Source organism: Amphibalanus amphitrite, unplaced genomic scaffold, assembly GCF_019059575.1.
Source record: "Amphibalanus amphitrite isolate SeventyFive unplaced genomic scaffold, NRLGWU_Aamphi_draft 000013F_arrow, whole genome shotgun sequence".
Classification (NCBI taxonomy): domain Eukaryota; kingdom Metazoa; phylum Arthropoda; class Thecostraca; order Balanomorpha; family Balanidae; genus Amphibalanus; species Amphibalanus amphitrite.
In genome coordinates, this window is record NW_024881509.1 from 645,999 (window position 1) to 666,174 (window position 20,176).

General features: G+C 44.3%; 1 protein-coding gene across 7 annotated transcripts in view; it reads right to left on the reverse strand.

The window, feature by feature from the left end:
• LOC122383683 (rho GTPase-activating protein 190-like) overlaps positions 1 to 20,176 on the reverse strand; it is a 406,057-nt gene that overhangs the window by 326,551 nt on the left and 59,330 nt on the right. For 6 of the 7 annotated variants that reach the window (XM_043370373.1, XM_043370389.1, XM_043370415.1 and 3 more), the window contains exon 2: positions 7,619 to 7,867. In XM_043370373.1, the coding sequence (XP_043226308.1) occupies positions 7,619 to 7,816 (198 nt within the window). In that variant the 5' untranslated portion in view covers positions 7,817 to 7,867. Of the gene's footprint in view, positions 1 to 7,618; positions 7,868 to 18,589; positions 18,611 to 20,176 lie in introns of those variants that run through there. The other variant, XM_043370381.1, reaches the window with a different exon arrangement.

Here is a 20,176-nt window from a genome sequence, read left to right on the forward strand (position 1 = left end):
GAGTTTACGTACACATTCCTACCCGAGTCATATCTCTCTTCCACGGAACAAACAGTCACCTCCTTTACATTGTTTGTGTCGCGAGCTGGGGCATTCCACGATAGATCGTACCAGGCCCGTCACCCTCATCTCTCAGATTTTAATGAAAATCGGTCCTAGGGGTAATCATAGGCCCCAAAGACGCCTGGCAAAATATTAGACTTCTCAGATCAAAACTTTTTGAGATATATTGCATTACATTTTTTAAACTTCGGTATGTAACGGTGAGTTTGATGGCCTATAACTCAAGAACGGGTTAAGCAACCAACAAAAAGTAAACAACACTAAGCTTGCGATGAATCAAAAATTAATATTACTACTTAAAAATTCCAAAGAAAAAATATCATTGTTGAGCAAAAACCTTAATCTTTTTTCATTTGCCTCTAATGACTTTTGGGACAAAAATTTTTCACATTTTTATTTTTTCAAAATAATCTTCATGTCATTGCAAATCGACATGCAAAAAATTAGAAAGGTGTTCTTTCTATAAGTTCCTCATTTTCCCGCAAACAAAATGGGTTTCGGAGGGGTTGTTACGACCCCAGCACGCCGTTTTGCTTCTAATAGAGCTAGATCCTCGCGGAAAAAAACGAGCGTGTGTGCCGTTACAAGTCGCAGCGATTGGTACCCGATTTTAAGGTCTCAGGTTAACCGGTAGCGTCTGAGGTCAGGTCACGTGACTGAAGTTACGGGTTCGGTTTTTAGTAAATAACTTCGCAAAAAATGGCCGCAGAGCCGCGATTTTGGCATCATTGTGTTCGCCTAGCTCAGGTGCATCGAATGGTATACTTTTTACTAGGGTGAGGTCAACTTAAGTAGTTGACCTCGGGTCAAGGTCAGGTCAGAGCCCCTCAGGTCACGAAGCTGGGCAAAGGGTATCATATGGCATATCATTCGATTTGGAAGGTCTTCCCGAGTCCATTGGTGGCTTTCCCGACTCTCTAGCTCTATTTGATCGGGAGTTATTGACGAAAAACTCGTACGACCCTAGTGACGTCATAAATGCCGGCACGCAAGGTTAACAATGCAAAAGTAAAGCATTGGACTTTGCAAGGAGTGCATGAAATCACGATACCATGTACGTGGGATAGTTTTAGATCATTCTCGGCGCCAAAATAACAGTTTTTTATATTTCCCCATTGATTTATAACAGTGATGTCACGTGACCGACCTGACCTCGTGTAACCTTGAAAAATTCCCAGATATACAAGTTGTGAGACCTCTGGAGGACACCATGTATGCGTCCTGTAACTTTCATCTCGGACAGCTATGGTCATTGGCGTCCAAAACAATGTCAGAACCAAACAGCCTTTTTCACCCTCGCGCTTATAGGAAAGAGGGTTGAATGAACCCTCTTTATACTTTTTTCAGATAACTCAGACTTGAACTGAAATTTCAGTAACCCGTGATGTCACTAGGCAGCTTTACCACGCCATTTGTAAGCTCCCCTCCCGAAATCACTATTCGAAACCGTTATCGTGACGTAAAATAAATACATTTATAGAAAGAACACCTTCCTAATTTTTCGCATACTTCTTAACAATGAGCCAAATATTTTTCTAAAGAAATAAAAATTCAAAAAAAATTGGTCCCAAAGTCCAAAAAATACAAATGAAAGAAAACTCGATATGTCATATATCAAAAAAAAACGTATTTTTCGAAATTTCAAAAATACATATTAATCTCTGTTTCATTGCAAGTTCAATGTTATATAACATTTGGCATTTGAATAATCCGTCTTAGAGTTACAGCCCGCCAAACTTAGCGCTGCAAAGCAAGATCCAAAAAATGTTTTACACCATAACTCAAAAAATACTTATCTGATAAGCCTGAAATTGTTACAGGTGGATTCAGAGCCCCTGATTACCCCTGAGACCAATTCTCGTCAAATTCCGAGAGGTGAGGGTGTCAAATTGGAAAAAAGTGGTACGATCTATCGTGGAATGCCCCAGCTGTCTCGATGATGTTGGCTAGGCCCTCCAGTACGTAGTCGACACTTCTGTTCTGCGCCAGGTCATCGGTGCCTACGTGCAGAGGACTTCGGTGGCTTCAGTCAACTTCGGTGGCTTCTGACTGTTGGATCGCAGCCCGGACCTCCCGGTGGGCGTCCTCCAACAGCAGTTCCGGTTTGCACCTGAATATGGTGCCTTCTAAATTGAACTCGTTCCTGGCGGCAAATGCGATGCGACGAACATTGGCTCCTCCAACCAACACAGCCCCGCTCGTCGCTTGCTTTTTCTGTCCCGGTGCCTTCTTTTTGCGCTTGTTCTTCACAACCGTGAATCCTTCATTATCTTGTGCATCTTCCTGTCTATGCTCCTCAGCTTGTGTTGGAGTCAGCCATAGACCTCTGTACACCTAGGTGTACAGAGGTCTATGAGTCAGCATACGTTGCGCGATGCTGATGGTCTTTCCCGTTTTCTTGCTGTTTGCTGATATGCTGTAGACTTTTTGTTTCCTTCAGTGTAGTTTTCTTCAGCTTTCCGTTATCAGTCGCCGACTGGCTGCTGTTTTCTGTTGCTTGGCAAGGCTGAGAATGCTGCGTTTCTTTCTGACGCTCAGCTATCTCATGACTTAGTCTTGTGCCCGCCGCTACCAAAGCAGAGGCACAGAGGGCAGCGAGCTCGTCTACTGTCTTACGTAGACCATGGGCAGCCTGCGTGTTGCTCGCTTATTATCCTAACCTCCTTCTCTAGGTTCAAAACAACTTCGTGAAGTTTACCAACGTCAATCCCTTCCGATGTCAGCAGATCCAAAGTTGTGTTCTCTAGCGCTTTTTCCTTTGTTTCACGCATTATCTCAGATATGTGGACAGTGACAGCCTGTATCAGGTCAGCTTGGTTGGTCACTTGATCTTGCAGTGACTTGATCTGTCTTTTGAGCTCAGCGGTTTTGTCTTTGGTCTTATGTTTCTTATTCATCTTTCAACGATAAGAGAAACTAGTACCAAGTTCAACAGTAAATGCCAAAATAAAGATAAGTCACGTAAATTCGAAACAATTTTCCTTGCTTGCTAATCAGCTCTTCATTTCATATACCTTGACTAGATACACCTTCAAGAGAGAGGATAATCAACATTCAACTGCCATAACTTCTTGACGGAAATGCAAGAGCCAGGACAACAACGTCACGGATGAAGTTGTTTTTCATGAAGCTGTTTGACCTACTTAACCCGCGCCCTGCTGGGGGGGGGGTGTTTGAACACCCCCCCCCCCCTGTGGTTTTTCGCGGATATCTCAAAAACGGCGGCGCGGAGCGCCACCGTTTTTGGTACACCTTATCATACATCAATTCTACACATGTTGTGAAAATTTCAGACCAAGGTCATTCAAGGTCAGGTCACCAGGTCACTTGAAGTGACCTCACCTCATAAAAAGTTTCAATGTCTGCCATAGCTACACCGAGTGACCGATCGCTTTGAAACTTTCAGCGATTACTAAGATCAATAGCATGTACAAAATGTATATCTCAGAATTTTGATATCGACGACCTAAGGTCAGGTCAATTTTGCGACCTCCCCATTATAAGTCAATGGGAGAAAATTGAAATGCGCCTCTTTTGGACGAAAGGCATTATAAACACTCCCAAACACTGAATTACAAGTGGTTTCGACACACTGAACATGAAAATAGTGTCCGTGACCCCTGTTTATGCCCCTGAGGTCTTCTTAGGTCACGAATGGTATCTAACAGTTTTTCGCAAATAACTTTTGATAGAGGCATGCTAGAGCGATGAAAACGCCTTAGATGTGTTCAGCTCGCCGATACGGATCGACTGATATGCAACATGACCCTTTCCGGTCAGGTCATGACCTTGACCTGAGGTCAAATTTTGAAGTTGACCTTTCAAGGTCAAATTATAGTTCATTCGATGCGTCTTGACGAGAGGAACACGATGCCGGTAAAAGTAAGCTCGTACAAGGTTTGGGTCAAAAGTTATTGCAGAAGAACTGTTTCCGAAAAAAATCGGCTATTTTTGCAGTTTTTACCCCCTGCAGGCAAAACCGCTGAAGCTAGGTCAAATCTGAGAGAATTATTCAGAAAGGGCGTTAATAGGGCTATCGAATGCGCTTTCCCGCGGCGCTGTAGCTCTATTGGTTCCCGAGTTATGCGTTGGCTTCTTGGAAATTTTCGACATTCGACCTGGAAATCGGCGAAATTTTGCCTTCAATGACCTCTGGTGACCTGACCTTTGACCTGACCAAAAAATTGACCGAAGTGATTTCGTCATTATTTTTGACGCTCTTTCGAACGCCGCCTTCCGCGTATCGCTACGTGGCCCAGGAGCCGAGTTAAAAGGTGTTCAAACACCCCCCCCCCCCATCAGGGCGTGGAAATCCAGGACCCCCAGCCGGGCGCGGGTTAAACTCAGTTTTTTTAAGAAAGAACTAAAATAAATCAACTTTCAGATGCAAGCATAAAGACACATCTTCTACTTACTTGACAGAAAAAGATGTTTCTTAATATCTCCGTTAAATTAGGAGCACGCCATTACATATTACATTACTGAACACAAGCTATATTCGGCTAAAAATCAAGTTTTTCGAGAGCACCGCAAAACACGTCTACACGTCTCAAAACATCAATCAAAACATCCAATAGAATTGATCAAATTGAACTAGCGAATCGGGAAAGCCACAAATGGACTCGGAAAGACCTGCCGAATCGAATGATATGCAACATGACCTTACTCGACCAGCTTCGTGACCTAAGAGCTCTGACCTGACCTTGTAACGAGGTCAATGCCGTAAATTGACCTCACCCGAACAAAAAGTATATCACTCGATGCGCCTGAGCTAGGTGAACACGGTGATGCCAAAATCGCAGCTCTAAGGCCATTTTTGTCGAAGTTATTGACCAAAACCGAGCCCGTGCCTTAGGTCACTTGACCTGACCTCAGAGGTCACCGGTTGACCTGAGACCTTTAAAGCGGATTCCTACCAGTCACTCTGCATCGTACTCTGCCTCAAACGACCACTTAACCGCTAAATTCTAGTTGAATTAGCGGCGTATTTGCGAGGTGGGTTCAATCAACCCTCTCGGCCGGGGCAAATGTAGAAAGACGATGGTCCGGCGGATGCATTTGAGGAATTCTGAAGATTCGATCGTGTTCCCCACTCAATTCTGCGTAAGATGACGAGCTCCGTATCTACGTAACTTGAACGTAACGGATGAGGCGGCCTCAAACGTAAATCGAGGTCCCGAATTCCCTATTCCTCAACACAGGCGGCGGCCGGTTGCTGGGCCTCGTTTCATAAAAGGAATTACTTACGGCGTTCCGTCAATTATGCCAGATTTGGCGTATTTGATGCCAATTCCGTTTCATAAAGCCGGAGACCGGAGTAATTCACGCCATCGAAATTACGGAGCATCATTTACGGCAAATGCTGGATTCCGGACCAATTGATGCCATTTGGGTTTCATAAAACGACGTAATTAACGCCAAATATCTTATCAAGTTCTCTGTTCTTGATATCGGTGGTGTAAACTACGCACAAAAACGTTGCGTGAATTTGAATTAATGTTAAGATTCAAAGCTATTTTTTAATCTTTTTTATAATGTTGAGCCCGGCGAGGAAGAAAGAACAGGCAAAATGAGAAAAAGAAACTGCAAATCTTCTGTAGCAGTCGCTTTTTGTGGCCACTATCGGAATTTTGTTTATTCGCCTCGCCGCGCCACTTTACAACAACAACAACAACAAAACACATTTATTAGACATAAAATGGAGATAAGCAAATAGTCCAGGTCACCGGTTGACCTGAGACCTTTAAAGCGGATTCCTACCAGTCACTCTGCATCGTACTCTGCCTCAAACGACCACTTAACCGCTAAATTCTAGTTGAATTAGCGGCGTATTTGCGAGGTGGGTTCAATCAACCCTCTCGGCCGGGGCAAATGTAGAAAGACGATGGTCCGGCGGATGCATTTGAGGAATTCTGAAGATTCGATCGTGTTCCCCACTCATAGACCCCATAACTACTTTCGTAGTTAGGCACTTCCGCTTAGCTGGCTTTCTACTGTTTTCAATAAATTGATTTAACCCGCGAGTTGCTGGGGGGAGGGCGTTAAACGCCCCGACTTTTTTCGCCGGGCCATAGCATAAAAACGGCGCGCCGCAGGCGCGCCAAATTTTGGGTACCTATAGGGAATTGATTTAAGTTTATTGTCACAAAGTTTCAAAAAAAATCGGTCGGAAAATTTTTGAGAAATCGAGGTTTTAGTGACGTCATTATTTCTGAGTTTTCGACCAAAAACGGCATATGTTCAAAAAATCATATAAAATCACAGAATAGACATACAGACATGCCGTAAATGCCATTAGACTGCCAATACCATGATCAATCAAATGGCTATCTTCGATTATTGATTATTGCTCCGCATTTTCGATAATCTTAAAGTGAATCTTGGCAATTTTTCGTGACTACTTTACGACCATGACACATGAATTTCTTAAATTGAGCTTTTTGAGCCAAACACTTACACATATGATAAAATGAATGTCACCATCGTGTTCTACGCTCAAAATTACCTATAAAACATGTGTCACAGGCTGTGAATATCAGTTTTGATTTTCGGGGATATGTGCCTACCCGGTTGACCTGACCTTGACCCTGACCTATGCTTGACTGACCCCTACATGGAGCTGACACTCTTGTAGGCCTTATAAGATGGATTGTGCACCGTTTTGACAGAGTTTATGGCGAGAGGCGCCCATTGTGACGTCCTGAAGTCCATGCTACTGAAAGCCCGATTTCAGGTGTTTGACCTGACCTTGACCCGACCTGTGACCTCAAAATTCAACTTTAAAGTACTCATCTGAAGCGTCTCGTCGCGCTCTTTCGTTTGCCGCCTCGTGCGTTTCGCTGCGCCTATTGGTTCTCGAGTTATCGGCTGTGGGCGTTTAACGCCCCCCCCCCCCCCCAGCAAACGGTGGGTGGCGAAATACCCCAGCAACTGCCGGGTTAATAAAGGATGGTCAGTAAAACCAATTTTCTTTTTTCCTCAATAGTTTTTTTAAGAATTAAATTAAACATAATTGTTTTATAATTTCTCGTAAAAAATCAGTGTTGTCATGAAATTGTAATTTGTAAGACACTTGATAAATTACGGCAACTACGCAAGTGTGCTTAGTTACGGAGGTGTAAACAATTCCAGTTGTGGCTTTGTGAAACGGCTTCATTTGCGCTCCGTAGTTTGAAAGGGTGTGAGTTACGGAAAGGTGTAAGTTACGGCAGAGCTTTACGAAACGAGGCCCTGGTCTGCGCAATATGGCCGCCACCGTTAGACACTTCGGCCAATAGAGTTGAAGGGGCAGTGCTCCCCTGTGGAAGGATGCCATGCAAAAATCGACAACACGGGTGAAACGCACGTGACAATAACGCATAAAGCAGCCAGGCCTTTAGGTTTCTCGTGGATGTTGGGGTAGGTAAGGTTTACGCCTCAAAAGTTCCCGCCGATGCCTCCGTAAGTCTGACCCCTACCCTCCCCCCTTCAAAAAAGTTCCTACGCCTATGTGTGTAGTAGTGATGAGCTCTGTTTAGATGTGCTCTGTGCAGGGTCCACGGCACGCAGCACTCACCTGACTCAGCACAGAGATGTGCTCTGTGTAGTAGTGGTCGGCGGCGGCGCGCACAAACCGGTTGCAGAGGCACGACTTGCCGACTCCGACGGCGCCCTTGTCACGCTCCGTGCCCGACAGACCCACCACTGCCACGTTGAACGTGCGGCCCGCCTCCGTCTTGCGGTGCATGACGCGCTGCAGCGTGGCGGCCGCCATGGCCTTGCGGTGGCCGCCCCAGCGATGTCACTGGCCCGTCCGGACGGCCAACTGGCAGCACACGTGGCAACAGTTAACAATAGAGCTTACTACACACTGCACAGGCACGACGTTCCAACGGTACAAAAGGGCGCGCTAAAAATCAGGAACAGTTTCGAGCCAAATATATTCATTTCCGAAAAAAATAGCCATCATTGTTGGTGTAGTTTGGTCATTAAACACTCGCCGGCATACCTATGCGTTTTCCAGCCACATAAGTTTTTCCTACCATATCCCGCCCTACCCTTACCCGATACAACGCTACCCAACCTACCCTACCTCGACATTTACCCTGGACTACCCTTACTCTACACCTACTTTATTTCAACCTCACTTCTACCTACCTACCTTCCGCACATGCTGTGAAAATGTTATACCAAGGTCACTCAAGGACAGGTCACCAGGTCACGTAGTGACCTCACCTCATAAAAAGCTTCAATGTCTGCCATAGGTACACCGAGTGACCGATCGCTTTGAAACTTTCAGCAATTGATATGAGCAGCAGTAGGGGAGGGTGAGGTAAGACGGCCAGTCACACTGCCGCTATCAGGGTTTGGATGTGGTCAAAATGAAATAACTCGCTAACCAATGAACATATTTTGAAGAAATTTTTCAGGGTAAGTGAAGGCATCTATAAGGCAGATTTTGAAAGCGTATGAGCTTACATTGAAGTCCAGTCTTTCTATATTTTTTTAAGAATTGTCATATATCTCTTGTTGCCACGGGGGAGTTGACGCAAAATGGTTTTGCAAATAATTGTGAATTACGCAAGCGCATCAAGCTAAAACTTGGCCTACAATTGTATGCATGCCTCTTAACCCGCGCACCGACGGGGGGCGGTTGACCCCCCCCCCCCTCACTGATGTTGTTCGCGAATAGCGCAAAAACTGCAGGGTGTAGCGCCGCGAAATTTGGCATGACTTTTCCCTTATCAATTTTACACATGGTGTGCGAGTTTGAACCTCCTATCTTTCAAAGTCAGGTCACCAGGTCACTTCGAATGACCCAACCTCAAATCACCTTTTTGCAACTTTGTCACCGTGTCAGAGCTACAGTAGATGACGGAGGGGTTTGAAAGTCGCAGGATGTAACGAGGTTATTAGTAGCTACAATTGGCATATCTCAGAATTCTGACATCGATGACCTAAGGTCAGATTAATTTCTTGACCTCCTCATTAGCTGAAGATGGGGGAACACCGCCCTTAGGGGAACACCGCCCTTAGGGGAACACCGCCCACCCCGATATCAGAAATATGAAAAGGTCTTGGGCGACAGCTGACTGTCTTTTGGCAGCATGACGTCAACAGAAGTGCAGGTATGGGCAGTGCACCGCATTGTTTTAGGTGATTTACGAGAAATTCCGAACTTTACGTTTCGTGAATACGTTTTATACTTCTTGTAGCATAATTAGGAGAAGAAAACTTATCTTCTTTGACAGACAATAGTCCTGAAGTATTATTTTTTGCCATAATTGGGACTCATCCAATCATTTCGTGCTTCTGCTCGAGCGCTATTTTTGTCGTGCTGCCATATTGAAGGATTTTTTTTTTAAAGAAAAATGCCGACCCTTGGGTAACACCGCCAACTTGGGCAATTTGGTATTCAATAGCACATTGTGATACCTGACCCAGGAGTGACGCATTTCAAATAAAGAAAGAACACTGTTGCTATGTTTTCTTTTTAGAGGATAATGAAAAATTTCGAGAAAATGAAATTTTGGGACTTCAAGTTGTCTAGCTGTATAAATGAGAACTACATTGTACCAGGAATATACCTAATGAAATTGTTCCAAGTGCATTTTATGAGTATTCTAAAACGCCTCGAAATTTACGATAAGAAGAACAACTTAATAGTTAAGCAACTTACAAATTTCGTTGCCTGCTGAGCTCGGGCGGTGTTACCCAGTGGGCGGTGTTACCCCGGAAAATGTAGGCATTTACTAAATCTGGAATGATGTACAGGGTGTCTCAAAAGTTCGTTGACACATTTCCCATGCCCATAAAGCATATAAGAACCGGCCAAAAATCTAAGGTTTGGTGTCTGTGCACACTAGACAAATATGCATGCTTTGACAACTGATTCGCGAGGATGGAAATCAAACCCTTTGCTGTATCTCCAAAAATATTTGCCCGTGCCGATTTTCGTCGCTCCGTCAGCTGCCGGAGGCTGATTAAAGGTTACCAGCTTTCAAGCTCTTGTAGGGGAATCCCCTGCAGTTTCTGCGTCGGATTTAGGTTTGACGAGCTCCCCGGCAAAATCCGCTTCTCCCCGAAAGCCGACAGCTTGCATCAACACCAACCGTGAGTATTTTGTAGGTCTTCTCTGGCGCTAACCTGAAACTTCTTCATGAATGATTGGCGCCGACCTCCCAAGCACCATTTTCCTTTTCAAAACAACCCCATTCCTGAACAAATGGGAAGTGTCAGGGGCAAATTTTTCGCAGCATATTGTAGAAGAATGTGTCGGCCATCTGTTTCTTAGACACATTGTGCAAATTTTGCAAATCCCAAACGCTCGTCATTCCCCATGCCAAGACCTTCGCTGGGTTCCGGAGTGTTTTCCTCAGGAGAGGTTCTGCTTTGTAGACGGCAAAACCTGTCCATCGTGTGGTTTTGTCGGGATTTTGAGCCTAAAAGAAAGCTATTCGCTCCAGATCTGCCTCTTGAAACTTCGTAAGATAATACTTTACATTAATTGACATTTTTGGAGGGTCTGTTGTCCTTGGTATTGACGATTTTCGTGTTATTTCCCCAAAAATTTAGCGTTATAGATATTATAAACAATTTCAAATGATATTTTGTCTTTATTTTACGATGACTTGCAATTTTTGAAACTGGGTAACCTCTGTCTATGAGCTTCTTGTCAGTTTTCAATAGTTAGCTGCTTTCCGGAGCACGAGTCTGCTGCCGTACGAGGGTCGTTCAAAACGCTGTTAGTCTCGCATAGTTCTGTCCTTCAAAAATTTTAGCCACCGTTTTTACATATTAGATGATCATCATGTTGTACTCAATACTCATCCTCGCCGACACTGCCATGTGTCATTTCCGACTAAACCATTCCCATTATGCGACCTTGATTTTCATGCTTGACCCATGGTCATAGATGAACCCTTTTTGTGAGCTCATGAAGGGTCGAATGCGCTTGAAAACAATGAGACTGCTTGAGGAAGGTTGTCGCCAATGCCCATGCAAAATTTCGAATATTAATTTATTGTTGATTCAGAATTATTAACAAAAAAACCATGGCTGGTACCTGGGGCATTCCACGATAGATCGTACCACTTTTTTCCAATTTGATACCCTCATCTCTCGGAATTTGACGAGAATTGGTCTCAGGGGTAATCAAGGGCTCTGAATCCACCTGTAACTTTTCTTTTGCATTGGTAGCCTTGCGTGACGTCATTTATGACGTCACTAGGGTCGTACGAGTTTTTCGTCAATAACTCCCGATCAAATGGAGCTAGAGAGTTGGGAAAGCCACCAATGGACTCGGGAAGACCTTCCGAATCGAATGATATGCCATATGATAAGGGTTGCCCAGCTTCGTGACCTGAGGGGCTCTGACCTGACCTTGATCCGAGGTCAACTGCTTAAGTTGACCTCACCCTAGCAAAAAGTATACCATTCGATGCACCTGAGCTAGGCGAACACAATGATGCCAAAATCGCGGCTCTGCGGCCATTTTTTGCGAAGTTATTTACTAAAAACCGAACCCGTAACTTCAGTCACTTGACCTGACCTCAGACGCTACCGGTTAAATTGAGACCTTAAAATCGGGTACCAATCGCTGCGACTTGTTGCGGCACATATGCTCGTTTTTCCGCGAGGCTCTAGCTCTATTAGAAGCGAAACGGCGTGCTGGGGTCGTATCAACCCCTCCGAAACCCATTTTGTTTGCGGGAAAATGAGGATTTTATAGAAAGAACACCTTTCTAATCTTTTGCATGTCGATTTGCAATGACATGAAGTTTATTTTGGAAAAATAAAAATTTGAAAAATTTTGGTCCCAAAGGTCATTAGAGGCAAATGAAAAAAGATTAAGGGTTTTGCTCAACAATGAAAATTTTTCTTTGGAATTTTTAAATGGTAATACTAATTTTTGATTCATCGCAAGCTTAGTGTTGTTTACTGTTTGTTGGTAGCTTAACCCGTTCTTGAGTTATAGGCCATCAAACTCACCGTTACAAACCGAAGTTAAAGGGAGATAATGAGCTTTCTTTTTTATTAAATAAAAATTACTCTACATCTATACTATTTCTACTGTAGTTTCTATAAAATATGAAAATTTCCTAGCACATTTTCGTATGTGAAAAAAGGTTTTTATTTTTGCAAAAAAGAAGCAGTACTTGCAGTACTTGTAACACCCACCGAAATGCGTTGTCCTTCTCTATAAAAAAGTCGCAGTATATGGCGCTTTTGTTTCAAACAGCGACGCTTGGGCTTTTGTTTATGTTATCGCCTTGTCGTTGCTTGGTTGTAAGGATTCTAATTTGAATTAGAGTTAATTCGGTTTAGAATTAATTAGATTCTAATTCGGGGGTACATAGTGCCTACTCTTCTTTGTTTCCAAGTATTATTTTGCGCCACAAATGAACGGCATGCGCCAGAAACGCAGCCAAATCTTGCGATTGCGACTACGAAATTCATTATTTTGGCGTCAGAGCCTGAAGCGAAAAATACAAGCATATTTATTTCAAAAAGACTTCAGGTTTGTCGAACGGTGTTATGAGAATTTTGATAACAGTACTGCATAAGTTTTTCAGTGATGCGGCAAAAGTGTTGTATCTATCTTCTTTTATTGTGCAGTCGGCGGGACCGATTCAAAATTGAGTCGTTGCTACTAAAATAGCAGCATATGGCGTCAGATGATGAACAGGAAAAATAGTTGCGTAAATTTAGACATAAACTACCCCCAAACCATGAATATCTTTTGAAGGCACTATAGACGACCATTAACTAACTAGATGTGATGAAGATCAAATGTAAGGAATACGCTCATTTTACAAAATTACATGCAAGTACCAAAAAGTGATGTAAGTACTTATTCAACGGTCATTTTCAGCGCTCCCCGCTAACGTGACTTCAAGTTGAGATATTTGCGGCAAGGTACCGAATTGAGCAAAATGGTTTTAATTTACATTATAACTTGTTGTGTTTTGTCAGAAAATGGTCCTAACTCAGATTTTGTGGAAAAAGGTCATTATCTCCCTTTAAAAAAATGTAATGCAATATAACTCAAAAAGTTTTGATCTGAGAAGTCTGATATTTTGCCAGGCGTCTTTGGGGCCTATGATTACCCCTAGGACGGATTTTCATCAAAATCTGAGAGATGAGGGTGACGGGCCTGGTACGATCTATCGTGGAATGCCCCACCTGTCAACGAACTTTTGAGACACCCTGTAATTATGAACGAAACTACAAGAAAACAATTTGTTGATACGCATGTAAAATTAATGCGACAATTCAATGAAACTGAGAGATTGACCATGTGGTCAAAAATTACGTGACTACACCCTAAAGGGTTAAAGGGGTCGGTGTTCCCCCGTTTTCCCCTGTAAGTCAATGGGGAGAGGGAATCAACTCCCTGTTGTTTTTTTCCACTTAAACCCGTCGGAATGGCCAAATATACCATGAATGACCTTATATACGATCAACCTTGACTACCTTGAGACTTTTTTTTGCTCTTGGACAACTGTAAGGTCATGTGACGTCATCACGGGTCACAAAAGTTTTTTTTTAGCAAAAAAAGTGCCTCAAGGGTTCGTCTGATCGCCAAAATAAGGGTCGCAATCGATTCCTCGGGTCAATATCTAGCCGAAGCCTCGGGTTCCAGATGTGTGCAACTTACCCCTTACCCCTTAATCGGCACTTAAAGGAAGGGGCGCGTCAAAAGTGCCTCAAGGGTTCGTCTGATCGCCAAAATAAGGGTCGCAATCGATTCCTCGGGTCAATATCTAGCCGCAACCTCGGGTTCAAGATGTGTGCAACTTATCCTTTACCCCTTAATCGGCCCTTAAAGGAAGGGGCGCGTCAAAAGTGCCTCAAGGGTTCGTCTGATCGCCAAAATAAGGGTCGCAATCGATTCCCCGGGTCAATATCTAGCCTCAGCCTCGGGTTCCAGATGTGTGCAACTAACCCCTTACCCCTTAATCGGCCCTTAAAGGAAGGGGCGCGTCAAAAGTGCCTCAAGGGTTCGTCTGATCGCCAAAATAAGGGTCGCAATCGATTCCCCGGGTCAATATCTAGCCGCAGCCTCGGGTTCCAGATACTTACCCCTTACCCCTTTATCGGCCCTTAAAGGAAGGGGCGCGTCAAAAGTGCCTCAAGGGTTCGTCTGATCGCTAAAATAAGGGTCGCAATCGATTCCTCGGGTCAATATCTAGCCGCAGCCTCGGGTTCCAGATGTGTGCAACTTACCCCTCACCCCATAATCGGCCCTCAAAGGAAGGGGCGCGTCAAAAGTGCCTCAAGGGTTCGTCTGATCGCCAAAATAAGGGTCGCAACCGATTCCCCGGGTCAATATCTAGCCGCAGCCTCGGGTTCCAGATGTGTGCAACTTACCCCTTACCCCTTAATCGGCCCTTAAAGGAAGGGGCGCGTCAAAAGTGCCTCAAGGGTTCGTCTGATCGCCAAAATAACGGTCGCAATCGATTCCCCGGGTCAATATCTAGCCGCAGCCTCGGGTTCCAGATGTGTGCAACTTACCCCTTACCCCTTAATTGGCCCTTAAAGGAAGGGGCGCGTCAAAAGTGACTCAAGTCAAGGGTTCGTCTGATCGCCAAATCTAGCCGCAGCCTCGGGTTCCAGATGTGTGCAACTTACCCCTTACCCCTTAATCGGCCCTTAAAGGAAGGGGCGCGTCAAAAGTGCCTCAAGGGTTCGTCTGATCGCCAAAATTAGGGGTAAGGGGTAAGTTGCACGCATCTGGAACCGGAGGCTGCGGCTGCGGCTAGATATTGACCCGAGGAATCGATTGCGACCCTTAAGGCCGCCGTCCACTGCGACGGAATTCCGTCCGGAGTCCGTCAGGAATGTCGCCGCACGCTGACCGCATCTGGACCGCAGACGGAAAGCTCACGGACACTTGCTAAAACTTTGTGAAGAGCAATTATCAGTTATTACAAAAGAAAATATAGCAATTTACTAGCATAACATGGTTCTGCCATGTCAAGGAAATTATGTTTACTTACTTCATCTTGAAAGAATTGAAATTATTTCTTAAATCTGCAACTGAAAACTCGAAGACGGAAGACTGCACCTGTCCGCGTCCGTTCCGCCTGCGTTCTCCGCAGAAAAGTTCAACATGTCGGACTTTGTTATTTCGTTTCCGTAGCAACCGCTTCCGAAACGCTTGCGGAGAGCTGACGGAAAATCAACAGCTGATTGCCGTTCGGATGCGGTCCGCACGGAGCGCACACGATTTCCGTACGGACCGGATAAGCCCATAGGGTTCTGTTAAATTCCGTACGGACCGCACGCGTTCCGCACAGTGGACGGCGGCCTTTATTTTGGCGATCAGACGAACCCTTGCGGCACTTTTGACGCGCCCCTTCCTTTAAGGGCCGATTTAGGGGTAAGGGGTAGTTACACACATCTGGAACCCGAGGCTGCGGCTAGATGTTGACCCGGGGAATCGATCGCGACCCTTATTTTGGCGATCAGACGAACCCTTGAGGCACTTTTGACGCGCCCCTTCCTTTAAGGGCCGATTAAGGGGTAAGGGGTAAGTTGCACACATCTGGAACCCGAGGCTGCGGCTACATATTGACCCGAGGAATCGATTGCGACCCTTTTTTGGCGATCAGACGAACCGTTGCGGCACTTTTGACGCGCCCCTTCCTTTAAGGGCCGATTAAGGGGTAAGGGGTAAGTTGCACACATCTGGAACCCGAGGCTACGGCTAGATATTGACCCGGGGAATCGATTGCGACCCTTATTTTGGCGATAAGACGAACCCTTGAGGCACTTTTGACGCGCCCCTTCCTTTAACCCGCGCGGGGCTGGGGTCTCCAGCCGAACGCGCGGGGCTGGGGGGGGGTAAATTTTACCCCCCCCCCTGTTATCTCCCGAACTAATGGTCCGATTTGGAAAATTCGAACGCCCATCGAAAGATCTCATCACGAACAACTTAAAAAATGTACTTAATTTAAAGTTTGAGGTCAAGGTCAAGGTCAGGTCAAGGGTACAAATTGCAAGTTTCTACAGTATCGGCCTTGCACCGTAGTTGCCGAAGAATGGAGTCATGGACTGAGACTGATTGCCCAAAACGTGCTCTTAAGCTACCAAGACAATATTCGTTACATACAATATCATTCAGAGGTCAAGGTCAGGTCAGGTCAGGTCAGGTCAGGTCACCAAAAACAAAATATAGAAAAGGGCATGTGCGACACATGTTTTATGGGTCATTTTACTCATAGAATTCAATAGCCACACTCAATAAGTGATATGGACCACCTCTGGATGAATTTCAGGTCGAGGTCAGGTCAAGGTCAGGTCAAGTGAGGTCAAATTTTGAAGTTGGTTGTTAAGGTCTAAAAAGGTGTCTATCTGATGCAGTTTTTCACGGCGAATCGAATGGTGCTATTTTTGTTTCCGTACGACGTCTAGAACTTCCAAAAAATTCATTTTTCAAAATTTTGGTGTGTCGTGACGTCATAAAATTTTGAATAACTCCCACATTTTTGAACCGATTCTTCTAAAAATTGGTATGTAGGTGCACATTGACCACTTCTCTGACATATATTCCGGTTTTTTCGATACACTCAAAATTTTTGATTTTATCACTATTTTCCCAAAAAAGTCAGTTTTTTGAAAAAATTTGGGTCAAAATCCAGAATTTTCAAAAAACCGAGATGCCACTTGATAGACAAAGTAGAATTACGTATAACCTTTTTTGTTACGTCTTGATTCCTTTAAAAATGAAGATGTTAGCGGCGTTTGAAATTTTGCCGTTTTTTAGGCGAAAATGGCGAACATGACGTCACTAAAACGTCAATTTCTCAAAAAAAATTCCGACGGATTTAGCTCAAATTCTCAGGGAACGTGTCAAATTGATGTAAGAAAAGGTAGGTACTGAAATTTTGGCGGCGCTGCGCGCCGCCGTTTTTGAAATATTGCAAAAATTCGCTAGGGGGGGGGGGTAAAATTTACCCCCAGCCCCGCGCGGGTTAAGGGCCGATTAAGGGGTAAGGGGTAAGTTGCACACATCTGGAACCCGAGGCTGCGGCTAGATATTGACCCGAGGAATCGATTGCGACCCTTATTTTGGCGATCAGACGAACCCTTGAGGCACTTTTGACGCGCCCCTTCCTTTAAGGGCCGATTGAGGGGTAAGGGGTAAGTTGCACACATCTGCAACCCGAGGCTGCGGCTAGATATTGACCCGGAGAATCGATTGCGACCCTTATTTTGGCGATCAGACGAACCCTTGAGGCACTTTTGACGCGCCCCTTCCTTTAAGGGCTGATTAAGGGGTAAGGGGTAAGTTGCACACATCTGGAACCCAAGGCTGCGGCTAGATGTTGACCCGGGGAATCGATTCCGACCCTTATTTTGGCGATCAGAGGAACCCTTGAGGCACTTTTGACGCGCCCCTTCCTTTAAGGGCCGATTAAGGGGTAAGTTGCACACATCTGGAACTCGAGGCTGCGGCTAGATATTGACCCGTGGAATCGATTGCGACCCTTATTTTGGCGATCAGACGAACCCTTGCTTGAGGCACTTTTGACGCGCCCCTTCCTTTAAGGGCCGATTAAGGGGTAAGGGGTAAGAGCTAGGGCCAAATAAAGGTAATATTCTTGCTCCCGTCCCCCAATTGACCAAATATGAGTTTTTTAAGCGATTCTGAATCCGACGCTGTATTCGTTGCTGTTGCTGACGCTAACTTCACGGACATTGCATTGTGGACATTCCAATCCAGCTAAGGAATATGTTATGAATGAACTTCACAACCCACCTAGAGTTTTGAAAATGACAAAAATCGAACATGACTTGGGAGTCATTGTATCTGAAGATCTAAAAGCCACACATCATAGTCAGACTGCAGCTGCAAAAGCCAACAAGGCTCTAAGGTTATTAAGAATGGCTTTTAACAATGTTACTGTAAGAAATTTTAAAGTGCTATAGGTACACAACCTACGTTCGCCCACATTTGGATTATTGTATACAGGCGGTGGGGCCTCATATGGCACAGGACCTACACAAGTTGGAGAAGGTGCAGAGAAGAGCCACCAAGATTGTCAAAACTATAAAGTCTCTCTCGTATCAACAACGACTGTCAAAACTGAAGCTGTTAAGTATGAAGGATAGAGTACAACGAGGAGATTTGATCGAGGTGTACAAGATTATGACTGGCAAGGTGAACATTGACAGACATCAATTCTTTGAATTACACGAAGATACGAGAACAAGAGGTCATCTGTTGAAACTCAAGAAAAGGAGAACGTTGCATCATTTCAGAAACAAGATTTTTGCCAACAGAGCTGTAGCACCATGGAATAGCCTGCCTAGACATGTTGTTGAGGCAGCATCAGTCAACAGCTTCAAAAGAAAACTAGACGAACACTGGGCCACCAAAAGTCTGACCAGATAGTCTGCTGACCCATCCCTTCATGTATAATCTTGTCATACCTTCCCAAGTTTATGATATGAGCACCAAATTGAAATAGACCCCTGGTCTACTCCAAGCTCATTAACCTGAAATTAACCATTAACCTTAAACCACGGTACTGCTTACATTTTATGGCGAGTCTGTTTCAATCCGACATAGGTATTTGCCAATCACTGTTTGACCTAGCGTTGTAACTCTGCAATTAACAGCCACCAGTTAATTATGCACCAAGTGAGTGTAGGCCTTGTGTGGTTAAAAAACATTCTTATGCCTTAGTTCATCATTAAAATGCTAGGATTCATTGAAAAGATGAAGCTGTCTGATGTTATGACCATACATGGTCATTGCCCCGCCCACTCCAGCCATTGACTGGCTAATCCAATTTTTTGTTTGGCTCCTCGTACTTTCCCCAACTGAGCTGGAGCAATACGCAAGGATGGGTTGGATGTGCGTCTCGAGTAGAAAAAGCATGAATTATGGGAAACGGCTCCCTGTTAAAGGGACCCTCCCACCTTCAAAAAAGTTAATGAATTGGCATGAAAGTGATGTCCCTTGGTTCAGAAAGAGCGAAAACGAATATCTACCAAATTTCACCGAAAAATATTCACTGGTTTTCAAGATATTAGGCTTTTACTTTTGTTTACTTTTTGGGATCTCCCCTGTTAATAGCGACTTTATTTGGAAGCAATAATTTGGCAGCCTTAAAGTGCAGCAGACGTTGCGCGCAAAGCAGCGTATACCACCACGTGTTAACGATGGTTTTAGTCTAAGATTTAAAAATCGTTAGATCTCCGCTGACGTCACAAATTCTAAGGGGGCATTCCAATGCATTAGCCCCTTAGAATCCGAAAACTGCAAGTTTGAAATTCCATATCTTCGAATTAAAGCATTTTTCGATGTTGTGAGTGCCCAAACCGGTATTTGCAGGCCATGGCCACCAATTTGGCTATCTCAACTCAAAACTAATGTTAAGGTGGGAGTGTCCCTTTAATTTAAGGAGTTTTAGCCCGACACGCCCAACACCAGCAGCTTTGTGACAGGTAGCGCGGATGTGGAAATGAAATTTCAGATTAGTATCAACTAAGACACACAAGTCTTTGATCGAGTCGAAGTTGGGAAATTCACGACAATTTGGGGTCGTGAAATTCTGCTTCCAAGGCGCCAACTCAGTTGGGGGAGGTTTGGTCAATGGTTGTCATTTTTAGCACATGCCATTTTTGGCAACCATGTGCTAAAAATGACAACGCTATCAGCTATTTTTAGCAACGATGAAGCCGATTTCACTCCTCAGCGAGGAAATCACGATTTTGGAAATACAAGCACTGATTTTGGAAAAGAAGTGCTGCCACCTGGTGCAAGAAGAAGAAACCAGCTTTAATATGGCCGTTGTTTGTATGGTAGTCCAACGTTGAAGTATACCCTTTTTTGTGGCCCGAAGTTGGAACTTTAAATTGAAGCATCCGAAAATGATCGATATTGATCGAAATCATGATGTTGATGAAAAAAATAATATGTTAAGTTGAGAGAGGAGGCCATTTTATCCAGATGCGGTGGTTTACTTCTTGAAATTATTTTTGCTTACGACGACTGCCATGTAATGAGGGATAATTAGCAGCCGTCATTAGCAAAAATAATTTCAAGAAGTAAACTACTGCATCTGGATAAAATGGCCTCCTCTCTCAACTTAAAATATTATTTTTTTCATCAACATCA